General features: G+C 41.4%; 1 protein-coding gene across 2 annotated transcripts in view; it reads left to right on the forward strand.

Annotated features, from left to right (window-relative positions):
* The window catches only part of Vps16A (vacuolar protein sorting 16), a 63,313-nt gene that overhangs the window by 13,111 nt on the left and 28,103 nt on the right, over positions 1 to 22,099 (forward strand). Inside the window, exons 3-10 of one of the 2 annotated variants that reach the window (XM_076174107.1) lie at positions 1,052 to 1,180; positions 1,409 to 1,553; positions 1,658 to 1,770; positions 9,133 to 9,308; positions 13,980 to 14,226; positions 14,348 to 14,410; positions 17,859 to 17,984; positions 19,392 to 19,497. In XM_076174107.1, the coding sequence (XP_076030222.1) occupies positions 1,052 to 1,180; positions 1,409 to 1,553; positions 1,658 to 1,770; positions 9,133 to 9,308; positions 13,980 to 14,226; positions 14,348 to 14,410; positions 17,859 to 17,984; positions 19,392 to 19,497 (1,105 nt within the window). The remainder of the gene's footprint in view (positions 1 to 1,051; positions 1,181 to 1,408; positions 1,554 to 1,657; positions 1,771 to 9,132; positions 9,309 to 13,979; positions 14,227 to 14,347; positions 14,411 to 17,858; positions 17,985 to 19,391; positions 19,498 to 22,099) is intronic. The other variant, XM_076174108.1, reaches the window with a different exon arrangement.

Consider the following 22,099-nt stretch of genomic DNA (forward strand, 5'->3'; position numbering starts at 1 on the left):
TGAAATGATCACTCCAAGGTCTCTTTCTGAATTTACTTTTGTAACTTTTTTTGTTCCAATTTTGTATTTGCCGGATATTCTATTATTGCTTTTTCCCAATTCCATTATTTTTTGATGTTGAAATTCACTTCATTTTTTTTACTCCAGTTCCAGACGTTGTCCAGATCTCCCTGAAAAGATTTACAGTCTTCTTTGTTACTCATTTTCTTCAATAGTTTTGCATCATCTGCAAAGAAGTTTATGTAGCATTTAATTCCTTCATCCATGTCATTTATATGAATAGCAAACATTATCAGAGCCAATCCTTGGGGTACTCCACTTATCATGTCTACCCATTTTGAGTTCTTTTCTCTAAGTATCACTCCCATTTTTCTCCCTTTCAAGAAGTTTCCCATCCATTCCAATAATTTTTCTTGTATTCCATCTATTAGTTCAATTTTTCTTAGTAGTTTTTTGTGTGGTACTTTGTCGAAAGCCTTTTGTAGGTCCAGGAAGGCACAATCTGCCTAGCCATCTCTTTCTTGTATTATCTCTAGCAATCTTGAGTAAAAGCATATTAAGTTTGTAGTACATGATCTTCCACTTCTAAAGTACAATGTAAATGAATTGGCTCACCCTGCTGTGGATATGTTCTGTGTTGCTGCATTGCTTTTGACCCAGGTAGTGGGCAGGAAACAGCGAATACCCTTCATCCATGAGGAACTAAGATAAATGGGAGTGGGATGGGGCAGGGTCCAAATCTTAGCTGGCTAGTTCCCTTATAAGGAAGCCTTTTGGTATATAGATATAGAGAAATATGTTAATATCATGAGTTCCTCTTAGAGGAGTCTAGGGTGGTACTTCTGTACACAGAGTATATTTGGAAGCAGGGAATTTAATGTAGGTGTCCAAACAGTGAACTTGCTAAGCAGGATTTGAACTGCCTTCATTCCCAACCTCTGCAGCAAGTAGTAATGATCAAACTTCCCTGGTTAGTAAACATCCCAGAGTTGAAATATGATTTCAAGAAATCTTACTTGGGTATGTAATTCTGTATGATTTAATATTTCAGTGGTCCAGTGGATACTTGATATGCCTAGGTTGGTCACGAAGTGAGGACCTTGTTTGTGTGCAAGATGATGGTGCTGTTTTACTGTATGATATGTTTGGAGTCTATCAACATACATTTAATATGGGATCTGTAAGTTTAGCCCCTGATTTTTATTATAGACTGTTGATACTTATGTAATATTCTTTTTCAGGATGTTCACAATATATCTAATTAAATAAAGAGTGGTAACCTTAAAGTACAGAAAAACATGTGAAATACAAGCATTAGTTTGCTTTTCTTTTCTCTTTTCCTTTTCTTTTAATGATGATAATTGTTAAAGTGAATGAGCTTTCTAAGAGTTTTTTTCTTCTTCTAAAGGAAGCTAAAGATACAAGAGTTAGTGATGCCAAAATATTTACAAGCTATCAGGGAACAGGAGTTGCGGTTCTTACAAAATCAAACAGAGTATTTGTTGTTAATAATATCTCTGAGCCTCGTACAAGGAAATATCCAGATATATCGGGTATGAAGCTACGAGATTTTTTTTTGTTTATAAGTTCTCAATATTGAATTGTTTCATGTTGATTTAGTTTCTTTTATATTTACCATAATTTGTCATTTATCCAGGAGGGCAGGTGCTGTGTTGGTGTGTCATTCGAGAAGAGCGGAGTACAACTGTTCTAGTCAGTTTAGGAGACTTGTATTCTCTTAATCCAATGGACCAACGACCACAACCACTTGTAAGTGAAAAACTTATTCATATTTAGGCATGTAGAGAGGAAAGAGTAGAGTTATTTGTATCCAGCATCTTCCCAATCATTAAGGATAGCTTGGTGAAATGGCTAATCTCCATACTTTGTATGCAAAAGCTACATTGTCCCTTATAAAGGGATGGCCAAATCAAAACATACACTCACCCTACACCCATCCTACATCCATTCAAAACCCATTTGTTGCCCCTCCCATCTTAGTATCTTGTGGATGAAGGGTCATCCTTATTCACAGCCACACTGCCCAGGTCAAAAGCAATGGAGCAAGACATAACACTTATAGTATGACCTGAGAGTTGGAGCTGGTTTACCGCCATTGTTTCATTATATGACCCCGTCCCCTTTACTTAGAGGTTTACAGAGTAGACACAAAGAAAATTTCTTCAGGTTGCATCATTACTTCATCCATTTGCAACCACTCTCCATTCAGTGTCTCTTCATCCTACCTGTTGGATTGTTCATTGTTGTCATTTGGCCGAGGACAGCCATATTGGATTTGTGTGGTTCAATGAACAAACACTAGGTAGCGGTGTTGTTGAGCTACTATGTGAAGTGCTGGGTCCCCTGTATGAAGGAAGTGGTGATTGGAGTAAGTTTGGTCTATCACTTCCTATCCACCTCATTCTTGGTCTCAATTTCACCCCATCCAGTTCTACTCTCCACATTCTTTTTTGCTAGTTTTTCTACACTCATTCTTTCCTTATGGCCAAACCATCTCATTGATCTACCCTTTTTGCCAACTCTTTTCACTACTACTTTGCCTCCCCTCCACATTGCTCAGACTATTCTCCTTTGTAACACCTACCATGTTTCTCAAACATTTCATCCCAAACACATTCAGACTCTTCCTTTCTGCCTCCTTCAAATATCAAATTTCCAGTCAGTGCTGTGAACACACTCATCTTCATCCCAGACACCAATTTCTCATAATACTCTTGATATTCTCCAGACATGTACTTGTCTCTGTTACTCCATAATTTACCTGCACCTCCACTCCTCCATTCATGGCCACTTTTGATCCCAAATATTTAAAGCTCCACTTCCTTCTGTCTCTCACCTTCGAAACTCGCCTCTAGCTTGCCACAGTCATCACTCCTTGTACATTTCATCACCTTACTTTTGCCCACATGTAATATATATATTCATATATATACCAAAAGCCTCTTTACCCCTTATTAGAGGGATGGCCTAGCAAAGGTATATACCCAGTCCTTGCCTATCTAACTCCTATTTGTTGTTCCTTTTGTTTTGGCTCCTTGTAGAGCCCAAATTTACTTAAGTGTTTCTCCTTACACACCAGGTAACAAGACCTCAGACTTCAGCCCCATAGAAAAATATCTCTCAAGAGAAATAAGAACCACACTGGTATGTGTGCATTCAGGACACTAGTTCTAAGATGGTACATACATACATATACCAAGGCTTTTTCCCCCTTCCAAGGGAGGTAGCCAAAAAGGGAAAGGCATAAAAACACTCCCACCCATTTCATCCCCAAATACACTCCACACCCCTCCCACCCTTCCTCTCATCTGAGCACCTCCTGGATGACGGGTCATCCCTGCACCCCGCCCACCGCCCTGGGTCAGAAGCAGTGTCGCAAGACACAGTACATCCACAGCAAGGCCGCTTCATTTAATCGGCAACCCCCCCTCTCCGTCCCCCTTTGCATATAAGGAGAGGACGGGGAGAAATCCCTTCGGGCTGCGTCAAAATTTACTCACACATACTACCCCACCCTCATGCAGTCACAACATCATCCATATACAACCATTCTCCACTCACCTCTGTCTTCCGTCCTCTCCCTTCCTTCCTCAACAGACATTCCCCTCTTCCCCAAAGCCCCCTTCACCCCATCCATCCACCTCATCCTAGGACGTCCCCTCATGTTCACTCCCTCCACATCTGCCTTCCATACCATACCTGGCTACAGTGTCAAACTGCCCTAAATACATTCACCAGACAGAACACCTCATCCTAGACTGCCCCACACTAGCAATTCTTAGACTGCAACACAATGTTTCTTCCTTAAGTGACCTATGGGCCTGTGTGGTAGCCCTTGCTGGTTACCTCGGAGCTGTGAGTCTCTTGTGAGAGAGACATAGGGAATAGATTGATTGATCCTTGCACACCCTCCCAAATTCCACCACACACTGCTTCAGTCTATTTTCAGATTGAACCTTACAAGGGAGGTAGCCAAAAAGGAAAAGCATAAAATCATTTCCACCCATTTCATCCCTGAATACACTCCACACCCCTCCACCCTCCCTCTCATCTTAGCACCTCCTGGATGATGGGTCATCCCTGCACCTTGTCCACTGCCCTGGGTCAGAAGCAGTGTTGCAAGACACAGCACATCCACAGCAAGGCCACTTCATCAAATCGGCGACCCCCCCCTCTCCGTCCCCCCATTGCATAAAAGGAGAAGACGGGTTGAAACACAAAGGCAAAAGCCGACAAGACTGTGAGAATCAACACCGTGTGAGATCGAAACCTTTATTGGTACGACGTTTCGCTTGTTACAGCTTTTTCAAGTACAGACATATGGCAAACACTCTTAGTATATATAGGCCGACGGGGAAGGAACTGGGAGAGGTTACCAGGGAGGGGTGGGTGGTAGGTGGAAGGGAGGAGGGGGGAGGTGTGAGAAGGGGACGGGTGGGACTTAGTGGAGAAAAAGGAGGACATTTTGGAGAGTTTGTTGAAAAGGACTAAGGGGGACATTTCATACATACCCACATTTATCTTTAGCTTTCTTCTATCACATACTCTCCCAAACTCTGCCACCAACTTCCTCAATCCCTCCTCCAAATCCTGCCACAAGCGTAGTGTCGTCAGCAAACAACAGCTGGCTCACCTGCCACTTTTCTCCATTTTCTTTAACCATCTCCAATCCCTGACCCACTACCCTTGCATTTACCTCTCGCACCACCCCATCCATGTATAAGTTGAACAGCCAGGGCGACATAACGCATCCTTAACGAAGTCCCACCTTTACCTCGAACCACTCACACACTCCATTTCTAATCCTGACACAAGCTCTACTACTCTCATAAAAACTCTTGACAGCTCCCAGAAGCTTTCCTCCTATCCCATATATCTGCATAACCTCCCATAGTGCCTTTCTGTCTACCCTATCATAAGTCTTTTCCAGATCCATAAAAGCCCAAAAAACATCCTTCCCCTTTCCTATAGCTTTCTCACATATCTGTCTTACCACAAAGATCTGATCTACACAACCTCTACCTGTCCTAAATCCACACTGTTCCTCACCAATTACTCCTTTTGTTCCACTCCTAATCCTCTCAATCAAGATCCTCCCATAAGCCTTCCCAACTACACTTAACAAGCTAATCCCTCTGAAACTACTACATTCACATTTGTCCCCTTTTCCCTTTGTAAAGTGGAACTATACAGGCACTCCTCCAGTCCTCCGGCACTCTACCCTCTCTCCAGCAAACATTAAATAACCTCACCAACCAGTCCACCATCACTGTACCTCCCTTTTTTAAACATTCTGCATGGCATCCATCCAGACCAGGTGCCTTACCTGCTTTCATCATCTTAACAACTGCCTTCACCACATCCTTCCTTATTTCTCCTCCATTCTCCTCACTCATCACTCTCATTTTCTCAGCATTTCCCACTGCAACTATCTTTCCCTCCCTATCCTCCTTCACATTTAGCAACTCCCTAAAATATTCTGCCCATCTTCCCCTTACTGCCTTCTTTTCCATTATCATCTCTCCATCTGCACCTTTTACCTTTTCTTCTCTACTTGATTTGCCTCCTCTTCCTCTCTTAATTTCCTTCCAAAACATCTTTTTATTACTTTCAAAATTTTCTGTCATACTCTTACCCCATTTCACATCTGCTCTCCTCTTTGCCTCCTTTACCTTTTGCTTTACTTCTCTTTTCTTTTCTTTGTACCTCTCATATGACTCCCTCGTCCTATTTTGTAACCAATCTGTGAAAGCTCGCTTCTTCTCTTCTACAACCTTCTTTATTTCCTCATCCCACCATTCACTACCCTTTCTTCTATTTCCTCCTGTCCTTCTTGTTCCACACACCATCCTTGCACACTTTATGACTCCCTCCTTGAACCATCCCCATTCCTCCTCCACACCTAGCTCTACTCTATCCTTCACTCCCTCCCACTCCTCCTTCAGCTTCTTTTCGTACTCCTTCTCCTATTCCTTTTCATTCAAAGAGTTCACTCTAAGCACCTCCCTACCTTTTGTCCCTTTCCTCTTTCTCCATCTATCCTCCACTCTCAACTTACCTTCCACCAAAAAATGATCTGATATTCCCCCACCCTCTCCCCTTAGCACATGTACATCCTTAACTCTTCCTATCATAATCCTGTTTACCACTACATAATCCATTAGCGCTCTACTACCCTTCCCTCCACCACCCTCTCCCATGTGTACTTATGCTTGACTTTCTTCTGAAACACTGTATTTGCTATCATCAACTCTCTAGATCATTTCCACCATCAACTCTCCACTACGATTCTTTCCCGGAACTCCACACTTCCCAATTACTCCATCGATTGGAACATTTGCTACCCTAGCATTAAGGTCTCCCAGTACTATTACACTGACATTTCTTCCTAAATCCTCTATGCACTCATTTAAATCTATCCAAAAGGCCTCCCTTTCTTCTACACTCTTCTCACTGCCAGGCACATATGCACTTACAAAGACCCACATCTCCTTTCCCAGTTTCACCTTCATCCACATTATCCTTGAGGAAACCTCCTTCCATTCCACTACATGTTTACCTATCTCTTCACTTACTAGAATAGCCACCCCATCCCTCCCTCGCCCTCTCTTCACTCCTGATAACCTCCCACTTACACTCCCAAACTTACACTCACCCTTCCCTTTCAACTTAGTTTCACTCAAAGCCAACACATCCATCTTTCTTCTCACAAACATACTACCTATCTCTTCCCTTTTACTCTCATCTGTACCACATCCATGCACATTAAAAGACCCAAACCTTAGGGTGCTGTTCCGAAAACTCCCAGACCCTCTTATGCCTTTACTTTTACATTTAGGAATGTCCCCTGTGGGGCTACAAGGAGAAGGATGCCTAGTCCCAATCCCCGTCCCTTTCTTCTTGCCTCTTACGATCCAAGTGGGAATACTTGGTGGCAGTATTCTTTTCCCCCACCACAGAAAAAGAATACTCAGAGAAATGGTACAGGACAGCAACAAGGGGTTGGGGACAGCATAACGGAGGGACAGTCGTAGTATAAAAGTGTCATAATTTCTCTATGAACAGAGTTTTCCTCTATCATAGACAAAATGATGTGTGGCTCTGGTCCGTAGGGGCGCCCCATATAGACCCTAAAGTATCAACTGCATGCTACTTTGCCACAATAACAAGCAGCCAGTACCCCAGACGGGGATAAGCACAATATAATTTGCAAAAAACAACTGGCTTACTACCTGGTTCCCTCCACGCTCATACAACTACTCTAAACTCCCACCTAGCACTCTTGCACTTACTTCCCTTACTGCCTCATATTGAACAACCATGGCAGCATTACAAAATCCTGGCACAGCCATGGTTTTTGAACACATATATGGATGTAGTGGCGAGGGAGGTGATTTATAGGGCTAATCTTAAAAGATTAGCACATCACAATTTTCAAACCCAAATTTTCCTAATTGACTTTTATACATATATATACCAAGGTTTTTTCCCTCTTACAAGGGAGGTAGCCAAAAAGAAAAAGGCATAAAATCATTCCCTTTTATATTATATCTAAATAAATAGATTAAATTTGTTTTTCTGTTGTCCTGGAGTTTTCTTGCATTTTTATTGGCATTTTTATTTCACTTAAACAAGTCATCTGCTACAAAAGTTGGGAATAGTGGTTGTCATGTTGATGATGTAATGCTGTAAATCTAAAAATAAAGCTGCCATTGCTTTTGTGCATTTCCATTACATAGGACATGCAGAACTGCACTGTGAATATTTTGGTGATGTTTGTAATTTTAATTGTAAATGCCATTGTGCATAGGGATGTTTGTTGAGGAAGGAAAGGAGAAGACAGAAAATGGGTGAGTAGAGAATGGTTGTGTATGGATGATGTTGTGGGGGGATGGGGGGTTAGAGAGTGGTTAGGTTATGTGTGAATGATATTTTGATGCAGTCCAATTTGTTTGGAACAAATTGAGCAAAACAGTAGTGTGTGCTAACACCATACAAGAATTTAAGAACAAACTAGATATTGTGAGATACAAAGATGGGTCACTATGAGCATAGCTCCCCTTCCTGTATAATACAACTAGGTAAAATCAGGTTGCTTGATGTACGATGATGCATCACAATACGCGCATTACAAAATATGAAGTTACTGCTGTTGTATTTGTTCTTTCACTGAATAAACATAATGTCACAGAAAACGTGATCAAGCCTGTTCACAGAGTACAGGGGTCACTCAGCTACACCTACACAATAAATATAATCATGAAGCCAATGCCGGCATCATCTTATACCCCACTTGTGGCTCATGACACACATAGGTGTCATTGTATTCAAAAGGTTAAGTTCAAGTACATGTATTTGGACCCAACCCTGATGCCATAGCTTCATCATGTTCATGGCTATATACATGTATGTTGTTAGGCTATGTATTACTATGAGAAGAATGCAAACAAACACAGTTGGCAGGGTCACCATTATCCAAATTTTATTGAATCATGAGGATCTGCTCGACTGAATAAAGAGCCTTGGACAATAAAGACTGTAAAAGGTATGAACCACAAAGTTGTGTGCATCATGTGTTTCATTTTGGCCAACAACACATGGTTTTCCTCTTTGTTTTGGTTGTCATCTTCATGTTCAGAGTCTGAACCAGAATAATTCCCATCACTAATGTCCCTTTATGTGGGCTTAAACCCTTACAACCTAGGCATGATCTCCCAATCCTCAAGTTCATCCCCTGTGAGATCAACTGATTCAGTATTTTACTTTTGCTCAAAGTATAAGAATTTTCATTATCACTCTGAGAAATATTCCATTTGTATTGAGTCCACCATGGTCAACAATACACTGCACTATGTCAGCAATGGAGATGGAGCTGGTGGCAAGTTTTTGTAGACAATGTATGTTGGGGTAGAGATCAAAACCAACTTGATATCTTCAATTAATGGGACAAGTTTGAAAAAAAAAAAATAGTTTCTAGATGTGATTTACCATACATTTGTGCAAAGTAGTACATATGCTGTGTGCTTATCCTTTAATGTAGGGACAAGTATGCACATTATGTCATATGCATTGTACACTATTTGTTTATTCCTTTCTTTTTTCTTTTCTTAGTCACCAGAATGGAATGAACCAGGGAATTGTATCATTGACATGGCAGTGTCGGTAAATTCTCGTCATATAGCTCTTCTAGCTGACACAGGCAAATTATGGATTGGCTCTTCAGACATCAGCACCAAGTATTGTGAATATGACACCAAAAGCCAAGTTAAGCCCAAACAGCTGCTATGGTGAGTGAGAGGCACCTTTGATTAAATCTTTACATTAAATGTACAATTGTGGTTTGGCTTCTTGGAATCTAAGTATATACTAAGGACTTTTTCCCCCATACCAGGCAGGTAGCCAAGTCAAAAGGCATATACCCAGTATTACCCATTTCATTCTCATGTACTCCACTCCCATCCATCACCCTTTCCTCACTCTTATCTTAGCTCCTCATGGATGATGGGTCATCCCTGTATCTTGCCCACTGCCTTGGGTCAGAAGCCACATTTACAATTTTCCCCTACTGCATACCTTCCCAAACTCAATCACAAACTCCCTTAAATTCCTCTCTGACCCTGCTACAAAGACAGTGTCATCAGCAAACAACAACTGGCTCATCTCCCACTTTTCTCCGTTTTCTTTAACCATTTCTAATCTCCTGCCCATTACCATCCTGCACCACCCCATTCATATGTGCATGGATAGTCCTTCCATCAATCTCTTTAGGATGAACCATTGTACTGCTGTTTATGTTGTATTGTTGTGGGACTGTTTCTGTCATCACATAGAAGTAGGAGGAGAGCAGTTGCCAGATGTTGATTTGTTGAGTGTAGTTGGGAAGACTTATGGGAGGGTTTGATTAACCTCTTCAGTACGGGCCAAAATCTCGCGGGCAGCATTAGCTGCCAGACGTACGATGTGTCGTAATAATACTCGCATCATAAAATATAGTCACCGCTTATATCGATCGTTCTCTCTTTCACCCGTGAATTTTGATAACCATAGAAAATGTGATGAAGACAGTTTAGAGAGTATGTCATTATGCAGGGGCAACTACAATAAATATAATCAAGACGCCGATATGGCAGCCTCGCGTATCCACTTGCTCCTCATGCCGCCTACGTATGCGGCACCGTATGGAAGGGGTGAAGAGGATTAGGATAGGAACAGGGAGTAATTAGTGAGGAACAGAGTGGGTTTAGGAAAGGCAGGGGCTGTGTGCATTAGATTTTTGTGGTAAGACAGATATGTGAGAAAGCTTTAGCATAGGGTAAGGATGATTTTTGGGCCTTTATGGATTTGGAAAAGGCTTATGACAGGGTAGACAGGAAGGCATGGGAGATTTTGCAGATATATGGGATTGGAGGAAAGCTGTTAAGAGTAGTCAAGTTTTTTATGAGAGTAGTACTTTATACATACATACATATACCAAGGCTTTTTCCCCCTTACAAGGGGGGTAGCCAAAAAGAAAAAGGCATAAAATCATTCCCACCCATTCCATCCCTGAATACACTCCACACCCCTCCACCCTCCCTCTTATCTTAGCACCTCCTGAATGACGGGTCATCCCTGCACCCTGTCCACTGCCCTGGGTCAGAAGCAGTGTCGCAAGACACAGCACATCCACAGCAAGGCCACTTCATTAAATCGGCGACCCCCCCTCTCCGTCCCCCCATTGCATAAAATGAGAGGATGGGGAGAAATCCCTTCGGGCTGCGTCAAATTTTGCTCACACATACTACCTCACCCCCCATCCACCCGCCCATTCCACCCCATACAATCACAACATCATCCATATACAACCATTCTCCATTCACCCCTGTCTTCTGTCCTCTTCCGTCCTTCCTCAACAGACATTCCCCTCTTCCCCAAAGCCCCCTTCACCCCATCCATCCACCTCATCCTAGGACGTCCCCTCATGTTCACTCCCTCCACATCTGCCTTCCACACCTCTTTTACTAGTCATTCCTCACTCATTCTTTCCATGTGTCCAAACCATCCTAATATTCTTTCATCAACCCTATCTCCCAGCTCCTTTTCCACCCCTGTTCTCCTCCTCACCTCCTCATTTCTCACTCTATCTAGCCTAGTAACCCCCATCATACTTCTCAGACACCTCATCTCAAACACATTCAAACTCCTTCTCTCTTCTTCTCTTATGTTCCATGTTTCTGCCCCATACAGTGCTGTTGGCACAATCACTCCTTCATATAGTCTCCTCTTAGCATCCATTCCCAAATGTCTATTCCTCATTACACTCTTTAATCCACCAAGGCATTTACTCGCTTCTCTCAATCTACATTCTACCTCCACTTTCACTCCACCTTTCCCTGCCACATTTGCACCCAAGTATCTAAAACTATCCACTTCCTCCAGTCGCTCTCCCTTAATGCTCACTTCCAGTCTACTGCCACTTTCACCCCTTGTACATCTCATCACCTTACTTTTACCCACATTTATCTTTAGCTTTCTTCTATCACATACTCTCCCAAACTCTGCTTTCTTCTATCACATACTCTCCCAAACTCTGCCACCAACTTCCTCAATCCCTCCTCCGATCCTGCCACAAGCGCAGTGTCGTCCGCAAACAATAGCTGGCTCACCTCCCACTTTTCTCCATTTTCTTTAACCATCTCCAATCCCTTGCCCACTACCCTTGCATTTACCTCTCGCACCACCCCATCCATGTATAAGTTGAACAGCCAGGGCGACATAACGCATCCTTGACGAAGTCCCACCTTTACCTCGAACCACTCACTCTCTCCATTTCCAATCCTGACACAAGCTCTACTATTCTCATAAAAACTCTTGACAGCTCCTTTATGGATTTGGAAAAGGCTTATGACAGGGTGGACAGGAAGGCACAGGAGGTTTTGCAGATATATTGGATTGGAGGAAAGCTGTTAAGAGCAGTCAAGTGTTTTTACGAGAGTAGTAGAGCCTGTGTTAGAATTAGAAATGGAGAGTCTGAGTGGTTAGAGGTAAAGTTGGGATTGTGTCAAGGATGTGTTATGTCATCGTGTGTTCTTAGAATAAAATTTAGAAATACATTTTCAAATGTTAACTTCACCCAGGAGGAGCCAAGCAAAGAGGGAGAGAAGGAGGGATGGTGAATGGGAGTGGAGTATGTGGGAATGAAATGGGTGGGAGTGGGAGTGGGAATCCTAGACTTAGGCTACCTCCCATGTAAGGAAAAAAAACCTTGGTAAATGTATGTATGTAACTTTGACTTGTTAGAATGAAATATCTGCTACTTAGGGTATCAGTTATTTTAGAGGTCAAGTCAAAAGGTAAGGATGTTTTGGTTTTTCATACATGGAAGAAACGTATGGTTGACAGAGAAGCTTTGTAGAACACTTTGCAGTAAATAGGGTAGATAAAGTAGGCTGACTGTGATCATGAAATTTTACATGAGTAGTAGGGCATGTAATGGGGTGAAGAATGGTATCACCATGGTTGTCCAACGTGTGTTTTGACTGGCTGGTAGGGGAGGTAAATGAAGGAGTTCTGTTGGAATTGATGGACGAGAATAGAAGGACATGGGAAGGAAAACAGTTGCTATTTGCAGATGACACTGGACTTGTGGCTCATTTTGAGGAGAGACTGAGGAAGTTAGAGGCTGAATTTGATAGAGTTTGTGAAGGAAGAAAGTTATGATTGGTAGTAATAATAATAATTGTTGCTTTGAGTTGCACTGATTGGAAACTTGCAGCCCCACAATGACTGGCAATAATCTTATGGCCTTTCCATCAATCTCTTTAGGGATGAACCATTGTACTGCTCTCTGTGTTATATTAGTGTGGGACTATTTCTGTCATTTCATAGAAGTAGGAGCAGTTGCCAGTTGTCAACTCTCATTATGTGAAAAAGCAGAGGAAATACAATTGAAGTTGATATAGTTCTTCTGCCTGGGCTGCAGACCAAATGCCAGTCCCACAGTGCTGTACCTCTAGATGGAGATGGAGGGTGTTAACAGGTTTTGAAAATGGGTGGCAAGGAGGTGATTCTTTCTTTCATTCATTTTGCATGACCACTACATGTAGATGTTGTTCATCCTGATTATGAGTGAATGTGGATTAAAGTAAATTGATGAGAAGTACAAGGAGTGGTGATGGTGGTAGGTAGAATGTGAGTGTGAAGGGTTAGAGGCTTAAAGAAATTGTGAATTTTAAATATTAGATTGCATATGCCTGCCCACTGTTTGAGTGCCCATTGACTTGGGCAGTGGGCAGGAGGCAGGGATGACCCTTCATCCACAAGGAGCTAAGATGAGAGAGAAATAAGGGTGGTGGATTGGAATGGGTGTTGGCCTTGACTTGGCTACCTCCCATATAAGGGAGAAGAAACCCTTGGTATATCAATAGATAGATTGATTGCATATGTCAGGGAATGGAGGAGTGGATGTGTAGGTCAGTCAGTTTATTGCCCCTGCTGGCTTGCAAATGATTGTACCTATGCAGCTTTATGAAGCAGAAATTTGGAATACAAGGAAGGCATAGAGGAGGAACAGAATGCTGGCTGTTGGGAACCATTATAAGGAAATGTAGTCAAGGGTGATACTTATGGATCTGTTTTTATGTTATTGGTTAGTTGGAAGTGCATGGGGGTTGTCAGGTATCCCTGTGTGAAAAAAAAAATGGAGGAAGTGTTGTCTAAATTGATAGAGAATGTTGTAGAATCCTGGCTAGATATTTTGTGCCATCCTCTCAGGGCTACATTTCTACATGTAGGGGAGGGTGTTGAGTTATGAAGAAAGGTAGCTAGGAAATGATTTTCTTTTGATATCCATCTCATAGGACCACCTCTTGCAGATACTTATCATTGGTTCCAGTTTCACCCTAACTAAAATTAGTCCTTTGAAATGTAAAAAGCACACCCATATGTACACTGATGTTGAGACATATTTTTTATTGCAGGTGTGGAACGGGAGCAGTTGCACTCTTATGGGATATGACACTAGAATTAGTCAGTGTCAATGGAGATGCAACAAGTTATTATCTAGATTCTGCCTCTTACCTTGTTGAGGAGGTTGACAGTATCAGAATAATCAGCAGTACCACTCATGAGATTCTCCAGAAGGTACCCAAGGTAGTGACTGACACCCTAGGCATTGGATCTATGGCACCAGGTGCTCTTCTACTAGAAGCTTCTAAAGGATTTCAGGTAATTGTTGGATTTAATTTTCTGAAAATTTTAATTTATATGTATCACTTGATTGATATTATGAGTGATCTAAGGTGTTTATTCTCATAATGAATTGGTTGCAACATTTTTTTTCTACCAGTTATGGTTCAACATGCAAGGTAATTCCTGTGGTAGCAAGAAATTGGATTACAAAAGTATGAAGGTTAGAGGTGATGCTTGTGGATTAAGGACTGTTTCCTGCATGTCATTTGATTCTAGATAGAGAGTAAAGTGTGACATCAGTGTGCATAATTGAAGGTGTGCCTCAATAATGATTAATCACTTCATTATGATGACATTTTGTAAATTTTGTTCTGCCTAATACCAATCAACCTTATTTAGTTGGAAGATGACCCCATCCTCAATCTGGGGTCTACTCCACCACTGACAAAAATTGTCTGACATTAGTTAACCTCTTCAATACAAGTCAAATATTTGCTTGCACATCAGGTTACCTGATGTATGATGATACATCACAATATGTGCATTACAAAATATAAAGTTACTGTTGTTGTACTTGTTCTCTTTCATACATACATATACCAAGGCTTTTTCCCCCTTACTAGGGAGGTAGCCAAAAAGGAAAAGACATAAAATCATTCCCACCCATTCCATCCCCGAAAACACTCCACACCCCACCACCCTCCCTCCCATCTTAGCACCTCCTAGATGACGGGTCATCCCTGCACCCTGTCCACTGCCCTGGGTCAGAAGCAGTGTTGCAAGACACAGCACATCCACAGCAAGGCCACTTCATTAAATTGGCGACCCCCCCTCTCCGTCCCCCCATATAAAGGAGAGGACGGGGAGAAATCCCTTCGGGCTGCATCAAAATTTTGCTCACACACACTACCTCACCCATGCATCACCTCACCCATTCCACCTCATGCATCACAACATCTTCCATATACAACCATTCTCCATTCACCCCTGTCTTCTGTCCTCTCCTGTCCTTCCTCAACAGACATTCCCCTCTTCCCCAAAACCCCCTTCACCCCATCCATCCATCTCATCCTAGGACGTCCCCTCATGTTCACTCCCTCCCACATCTGCCTTCCATACCTCCTTTACTAGTCTTTCTTCACTCATTCTTTCCATGTGTCCAGACCATCCCAATACTCTTTCATCAACCCTATCTCCCAGCTCCCTTTCCACCCCTGTTCTCCTCCTCACCTCATTTCTCACTCTATCTAGCCTAGTAACCCCCATCATACTTCTCAGACACTTCATTTCAAACACATTCAAACTCCTTCTCTCTTCCTCTCTTATGTTCCATGTTTCTGCTCCATACAGTGCTGTTGGCACAATCACTCCTTCATACAGTCTCCTCTTAGCATCCATTCCCAAATTTCTATTCCTCATTATACTTTTTAATCCACCAAGGCATTTACTCGCTTCTCTCAATCTACATTCTACCTCCACCTTCACTCCACCTTTTCCTGCCACATTTGCACCCAAGTATCTAAAACTATCCACTTCCTCCAGTTGCTCTCCCTTAACGCTCACTTCCAGATTACTGCCACTTTCACCCCTTGTACATCTCATCACCTTACTTTTACCCACATTTATCTTCAGCTTTCTTCTATCACACACACTCCCAAACTCTGTCACCAACTTCCTCAATCCCTCCTCCAATCCTACCATTCACCCTGAATAAATATAACATCACAGAAAATGTGATCAAGTCTGTTCATTGAATACAGGGGTCACTCAGCTATAACTACAAAACAAATATAATCAAGAAGCTTGTGCCAGCATCCTTTTATACTCCACTTGTAGCACATGTCACATATATACATAGATATCATTGTATTCAAGAGGTTGAAACAGAATCTTTGAGTTAAAAAGAAATGTTTTCACAAATGAACTGTTGGTATGGCCAGAACTAGCATTAACTGTATTAAGAGTTTCAAATAGGAATGACTCAACATTAGTGGCATTTGGACAAAGTAACTGTAAAATTAAGGTGAGAAGAGGGAAATATCAGCATTAAGCTATTAATTTATTTTGGTAGAATTATAGATTTCAAGACACTTGTGCTCCCTGTCTTACTTTGTGGCTGTGAGACATGGACATTGAATGCTGAGTTGAAGAGGGGTTTCATTGACTTTGTTACTAAGTACCTTCGGAGAATCATGGGAATGACTTTGTATCAAACCAGAGACTCGGTTTAGACCAGTTACCAGCATAAAGTGTTAATGTCAACTCCGGCTATATGGGCATGTGGCACGTTTCCCTGATGTTGATACTACTTACAGTGTCGTCTCCACAAGAGGCATCCCTTGATGGAGGACATGAAGGAGGTGCCCACAGAATTCATGGCTGGGGCTAGTTGATCGAACCTGTTGAAAGTTGTTGGAAGTGGGAAGGGTGGCTGCATGGGAGCTTGCTGGGAGAAACTGTTAGGACTGGTGTTGGCGTGTGAGTGAAGCAATGCACTCCCTGGCATGTGCCCCAATTGATGATTCATAAAGATTTCAGTAGATAATAAGAAACTATATCAATAGGATCTTGAAATGGAAAGTGAAAAAAGGTAATATCAGGGAAGTCTCAAACTTGCTATAGGTTCAATTACATGGCAGGTATTCATGACATCTCCAACAGATGGTATATTTTGAGTGCAGAGCTTATTTGCACCAGCTCTCTGACTACTGGGAACAATTAGTAGCAATTACAAATGTGCTTCACTTGTGATGGAGTTACTAGTATCTATCAATTTATGAATAGTCATATAATTGTATTGTATATTTTTTTAAGTAGTGTCCTTTCCTTGTCATTATTACTGTTTCTTCCCAGTAATTTGACAATAAATGCATAATATCTTAACCAAGTGGTTCTTAACCTGGGGTACGAAACCTTGAACCTGGGGGTACGAGACATGATAGCCAGTGCAATGGTACTATATATTTACAATGAGAAACCAAAGTAAGCTTTGTATCACTATCCTTTTCATATGTTTGCATTGCATTTGTATTGGATGAGGGTACGAGAAAAAATTCTGAAATATCAAGGGGTATGGGCACTAAAAAAGGTTAAGAACCACTGGACTCGAACCCATTACTACCAAGGTGGTCACTTGAGTCAGAATAAGATAGCTTGGCAGTAACCAGATTTAAAGGATAACTGCCACTTGGTATGAGAAGGGTTAATTCAGTTAGGCTTAACCCCCCTCACTACTGATCATGTGTAGCTGAATAGAATAACCTGGCTACAGTTAGAATGAAAGAGTAAGTGCCACTCATTATTTAAGGAGTTAAGGACCCTAGCAAATTCAATGACATTTTAGTGATTCAAATTAATCCAACACTAGATACTGCTTATTATTTGTGTACTTACAGAAATCAGTGTCATATAAAAGAGAATTAGGTAGGTATTGTCTGAACCTTGAAACCCATGATATATGATCTGAAATGAAACTTCTATTGACCTGTGGCATTGTACTTTATTGTCAGGATGGGAAACACCCTTGGTACTATCAGGGGCTAACTTCATATGTAATATATTACTGATCTTGTATGTCAAGCCCAACTCTGATGGAGGTGTTGCATTAGTTAAATGAACATGACTAATTTCCAATGTTTATTAATAAATAACCATCCTTATATCACCAGGAAAGAAGCACAAGGGCAAATGATTGTTTGGGAATGATCAAGGACATGATGGAGGAAGCTGTCACCCAATGTCTTCAAACTGCCCAGCATGAATATCGCCCACAGACACAGAAGATGCTGTTGAGAGTAAGGAGAATGTCAGTGTTTATACATGAGGATGATTGATTCAGGATGGAGGTGCGAATGAAACAAGGATATAATGTCATGATGATTTATTACCAATAAAAACTGTTGCCTTGAGTTTCACAAGCTCATAGCCCCTCAGAAGCCAGCAATGGTCGTGTGCTCTTTTATGGGTTTCTAAGAAAAAGAAAAAAAAAAAAAATACCTTCAGTGAAAAAATGGCGGGGCTTTAACAAGAGGGGAATGTTTTTTGAGCAGGGAAGTGAAGAGGCAGGGATATGTGTGAGTGGAGAATGGTTGTGTATGGATGATATTTTGTTGCAGCTCAAAGGGATTTCTCACTGCCCCTTTTTCTTCCATAAGGGGACGAGGAGGGAGGGTTGCCATGTAATTGATGTACCTTGCTATGGATGCACTGTGTCTTGCTGCATTGCTTCTGACCTTGGCAGTGTGCAGGAGACAGGGATGACCCTTCATCCATGAGGAGCCAAGATGAGAGGGAAAGGATGGGAGTGGAATAGGTGCATGCCTTGGCTGGCTACCTCCCATGTAAGGGATAAGAGGTCCTTGGTATATAGGTAGATAGACAGACTGTTTAATTAGTTAGTTAGTCCTTTTTCTTGTTCTGTTAGGTTGTGTTTCTTTTTTAAGTTATTCCATCTTTCTTTAATGAGGCTCTCTCTTGTGTGAAATAGGGTTGTAGTTGTTGTTGTTCCATAGACTGGCCGAGCAGCCCCATCTCCCTGAGGAACACCATGGCTTAAACGGGGTTTTCCCACAAATTCTTAATAGAATGTATATTGTGTTGGTGTGCATGATTGTGTACAATAGTCTTCCATAATGTGTTGTATAGTATGGAGTGAAGGGTTACACCTTGGGCAGTTGTCTGCAGTGCTGTCATCCAGCCTCCCGTGGTAGCTTAGAAGTGCTTGATTGTGGCTACATCAGTCTGGCCAGTTGGACTCTGTCATTTTGGGGGGAGAGAGGATTCAGAGGGATGCATATCAGGGGTCTGACATGTATTGTCTTCCAGTTTGTTGATGGAGCATTAAGTGATGTGATTATGGATATGCTTCTGGAGGCTGGTGTTTGGTGTTTGTGGAGGAAGAGAAGAGAGTATTTGTGTGTGATGAAGGTAGTTGTGTATTGTTTTGATGTGTGTATGGAAGGCAGAGGTGGGGAGAGAGAATATGAAGGGGTGGAGTATGTGTGGATGAAATGGGTGGGAGTGGATTTATGCCTTAGAGTTTGGGCACCTCCTTTGTAAGGGGGAAAAGCCCTTGGTATATGTATGTATATTCTCCCAGTCTTTCCACATGGCCATTGCAACATCATTAAATAAAATGTCTTATGTAATGCACATTGTTTGCATTATATGAACACATATAGAGGGATGTTTTCTTTTTGCAGGCAACTTTGTTTGGCAAAAGTTTTGTCCCAGAGATGGATCCAGAGCCTTGTAGAAAAGCTGTCCTTATTCTGCGGGTATTAAATGCTGTAAGGGATTATCGTGTTGGTAAGTGAATTACTTTTAGCATATATATATATATATATATATATATATATATATATATATATATATATATATATATATATATATATATATATATATATATATATATATATATATATATATATGATACAGTCAGTTTGATTGTATGCATTATGATTTGGGTCATCAAATGTACATGGTTGTAGTACAGATGAAAGTTAAAAGGACAAGAAAATAGTATGAGAGAAGGAAGATGGATATGTTAGTGTTAATTGAAACCAAGTTGAAAGGGAGGGGTGATTTTGAATTTAGGAGTGAGGAATGGGTGAAGGAGAGGAGTAGCTCTGCTTGTAAGTGATGAAATAGAAAAGTACCTAGAGTGAAGAGAAGTATATTTAAGCTTAATGTGGGTGCAGTTGAAACTAGGATGGGAGATGTTGGTTTTTGTAAGTGCATAGATCTGGTAGTGAGAAAAGTGCAGAGGAAAGGAAGGGTTTTCTGATAATTTAATGAGTGCTTGGAGATTGGGAGGAATGTTAATATGGTGTTGGGGGATTGCAGTGCTGAGTAGGGAGGCTTGGGGTGCCAGGTAAGAATTATAGTATAGAGAAGATGTTAGAGATGTGTCTAGAAAGGGAACTGATGATAGCAAATATAGTGTCTAAGAAGAGAATAAAGTATAAGTATACATGGCAAAGGGTATTAGATGGAAGGATGGTTTATAGGGCATTAATGGAAGGATAGAAAGTTCTGGATGTCTCTATTTTTAGGGGAAAGAGTCGGGGAGTGTCAGATCATTTTTTGGTAGAAGGGAAATTGAGAGTGGAGAATAAGTGTAGGTAGAGGAAAAGGGTGACAGGTAGAGAGGCACTTAGAGTAAACTTTAATCAGAAGGAAGTGATGGAATACTAGGAGAAACTAATAGAAGTGAGGGATAGAGTAGAAGTAGGAGTAGAATAGGAATGATCTGTTTCAAGTAGGAATTGACAAGGTGTGTAAAGAGGGTGTGTATTTACCTAGTTTTATCATATGGGAAGGGGAGCTATGCTTGTGGTGTCCCACCCTTGCATCTCACAGTGTCTAGTTTGCTCTTAAATTCATGTTTGGTTTTTGCACACTATTGTGACAAGTTTGAAAGTGCTGGGACCATTTTTGTGATTGCTCTTTTGATTCTCTCAATTTTCTTTATATTCTTTTTGGTACTGGGTGACCATAATGTTGCAGAGTACTCCAGTCTAGGCCTTATTAATGTGACTAATATTTTTTTTAATAATTTCTTCGCCCAGTGAATGAGGGGGGATGGAAGGGAATAGTGGAATGGGTAGTGAGTGGTGGGATGATGAGATGGTAGGAGAAGAGAATTGAGGATATGTGGATTGATTGCAAAGTAGGACTCAGTACAAGAAAAGGAGATAAGCAAAACATAAGTGAGTCATATAGGAGGGCAGATGTAAAATGGGATAGGAGTATGGAAGATATTTTTTAAAAGTAAAATAAATTAGACAAAAGAGAGGGGGGATGAGTCAAATAGAGAGAAAAAGGTAAAAGGTGTAGATGGACAAATGCTAATGGAAGTGAAGGTGGTTGTGGGGAGATGGGTAGAGTGTTTTAGAGAGGTTTTGAATGTGGAGGTAAGGAAAAGATTGTGCCAGTGTTAGACACGAAGAAAATAATGGTGATGGTAGAGAAAATTTTAAAGAGATTTAAGAAAAGATGAGATACAAGGAGATTTGAGAATTATGCAAGTTGGTAAGACACCTGGGCTGGGTGGATGTCATGCAGATTGTCTGAAAAAGGGAGCTATGGTTATAGCATATTGGCTAGTGAGGTTGTTTAATGTGCTATGTTGCCCTGGCTGTTCAATTTATACATGGGGGGTGGTGCAAGAGGTAAATGCAAAGGTAGTGGGTCAGGAATTGGAGATGGTTAAAGAAAATGGAGAAAAATGGGAGATAAGCTAGCTGTTGTTTGCTGATGACACTGCGGTTGTAGCAGGATTAGAGGAGGGATTGAGGAAGTTAGTGACAGAGTTTGGGAAGCTGAAGATAAATGTGGGTAAAAGTAAGGTGATGAGATGTACAAGGGAAGAAAGTGGCAGCAGATTGGAAGTGAATATTAAGGGAAGGATAGGAAGTGGATAGTTTTAGATACTTGGATAGTTTTAGATACTTGGGTGCGAATGTGGCAAGAAAGGGATGAGTGGGGGTGGAGGTGGAATGTAGATTGAGAGAAGCGAGTAAATACCTTGGTGGATTACGAAGTGTAATGAGAAATAGATATTTGGGAATGGATACCAAGAGGAGATTGTATGAAGGAGTGATTGTGCCAACAGCACTGTACAGAGCAGAAACATGGAACATAAGAGAGGAAGAGAGGAGTTTGAATGTGTTTGAGGTGAGGTGCCTAAGAAGTATGATAGAAGTATGATAGGTTGGATAGAGTGAGAAATGAGGTGAGGAGAACAGGGGTGGAAAGGGAGTTGGGAGATAGAGTTGATGGAGAGTATTGGGATAGTTTGGACACATGGAAAGAGTGAAGAAAGACTACTAAAAGAGGTATGGAAGGCAGATGTGGAGGGAGTGAACATGAGGGGGCGACCTAGGATGAGGTGGATGGATGGGGTAAA

This window comes from Oratosquilla oratoria, chromosome 35, assembly GCF_046742065.1.
Source record: "Oratosquilla oratoria isolate Oo_2021 chromosome 35, ASM4674206v1, whole genome shotgun sequence".
Classification (NCBI taxonomy): Eukaryota; Metazoa; Arthropoda; class Malacostraca; order Stomatopoda; family Squillidae; genus Oratosquilla; species Oratosquilla oratoria.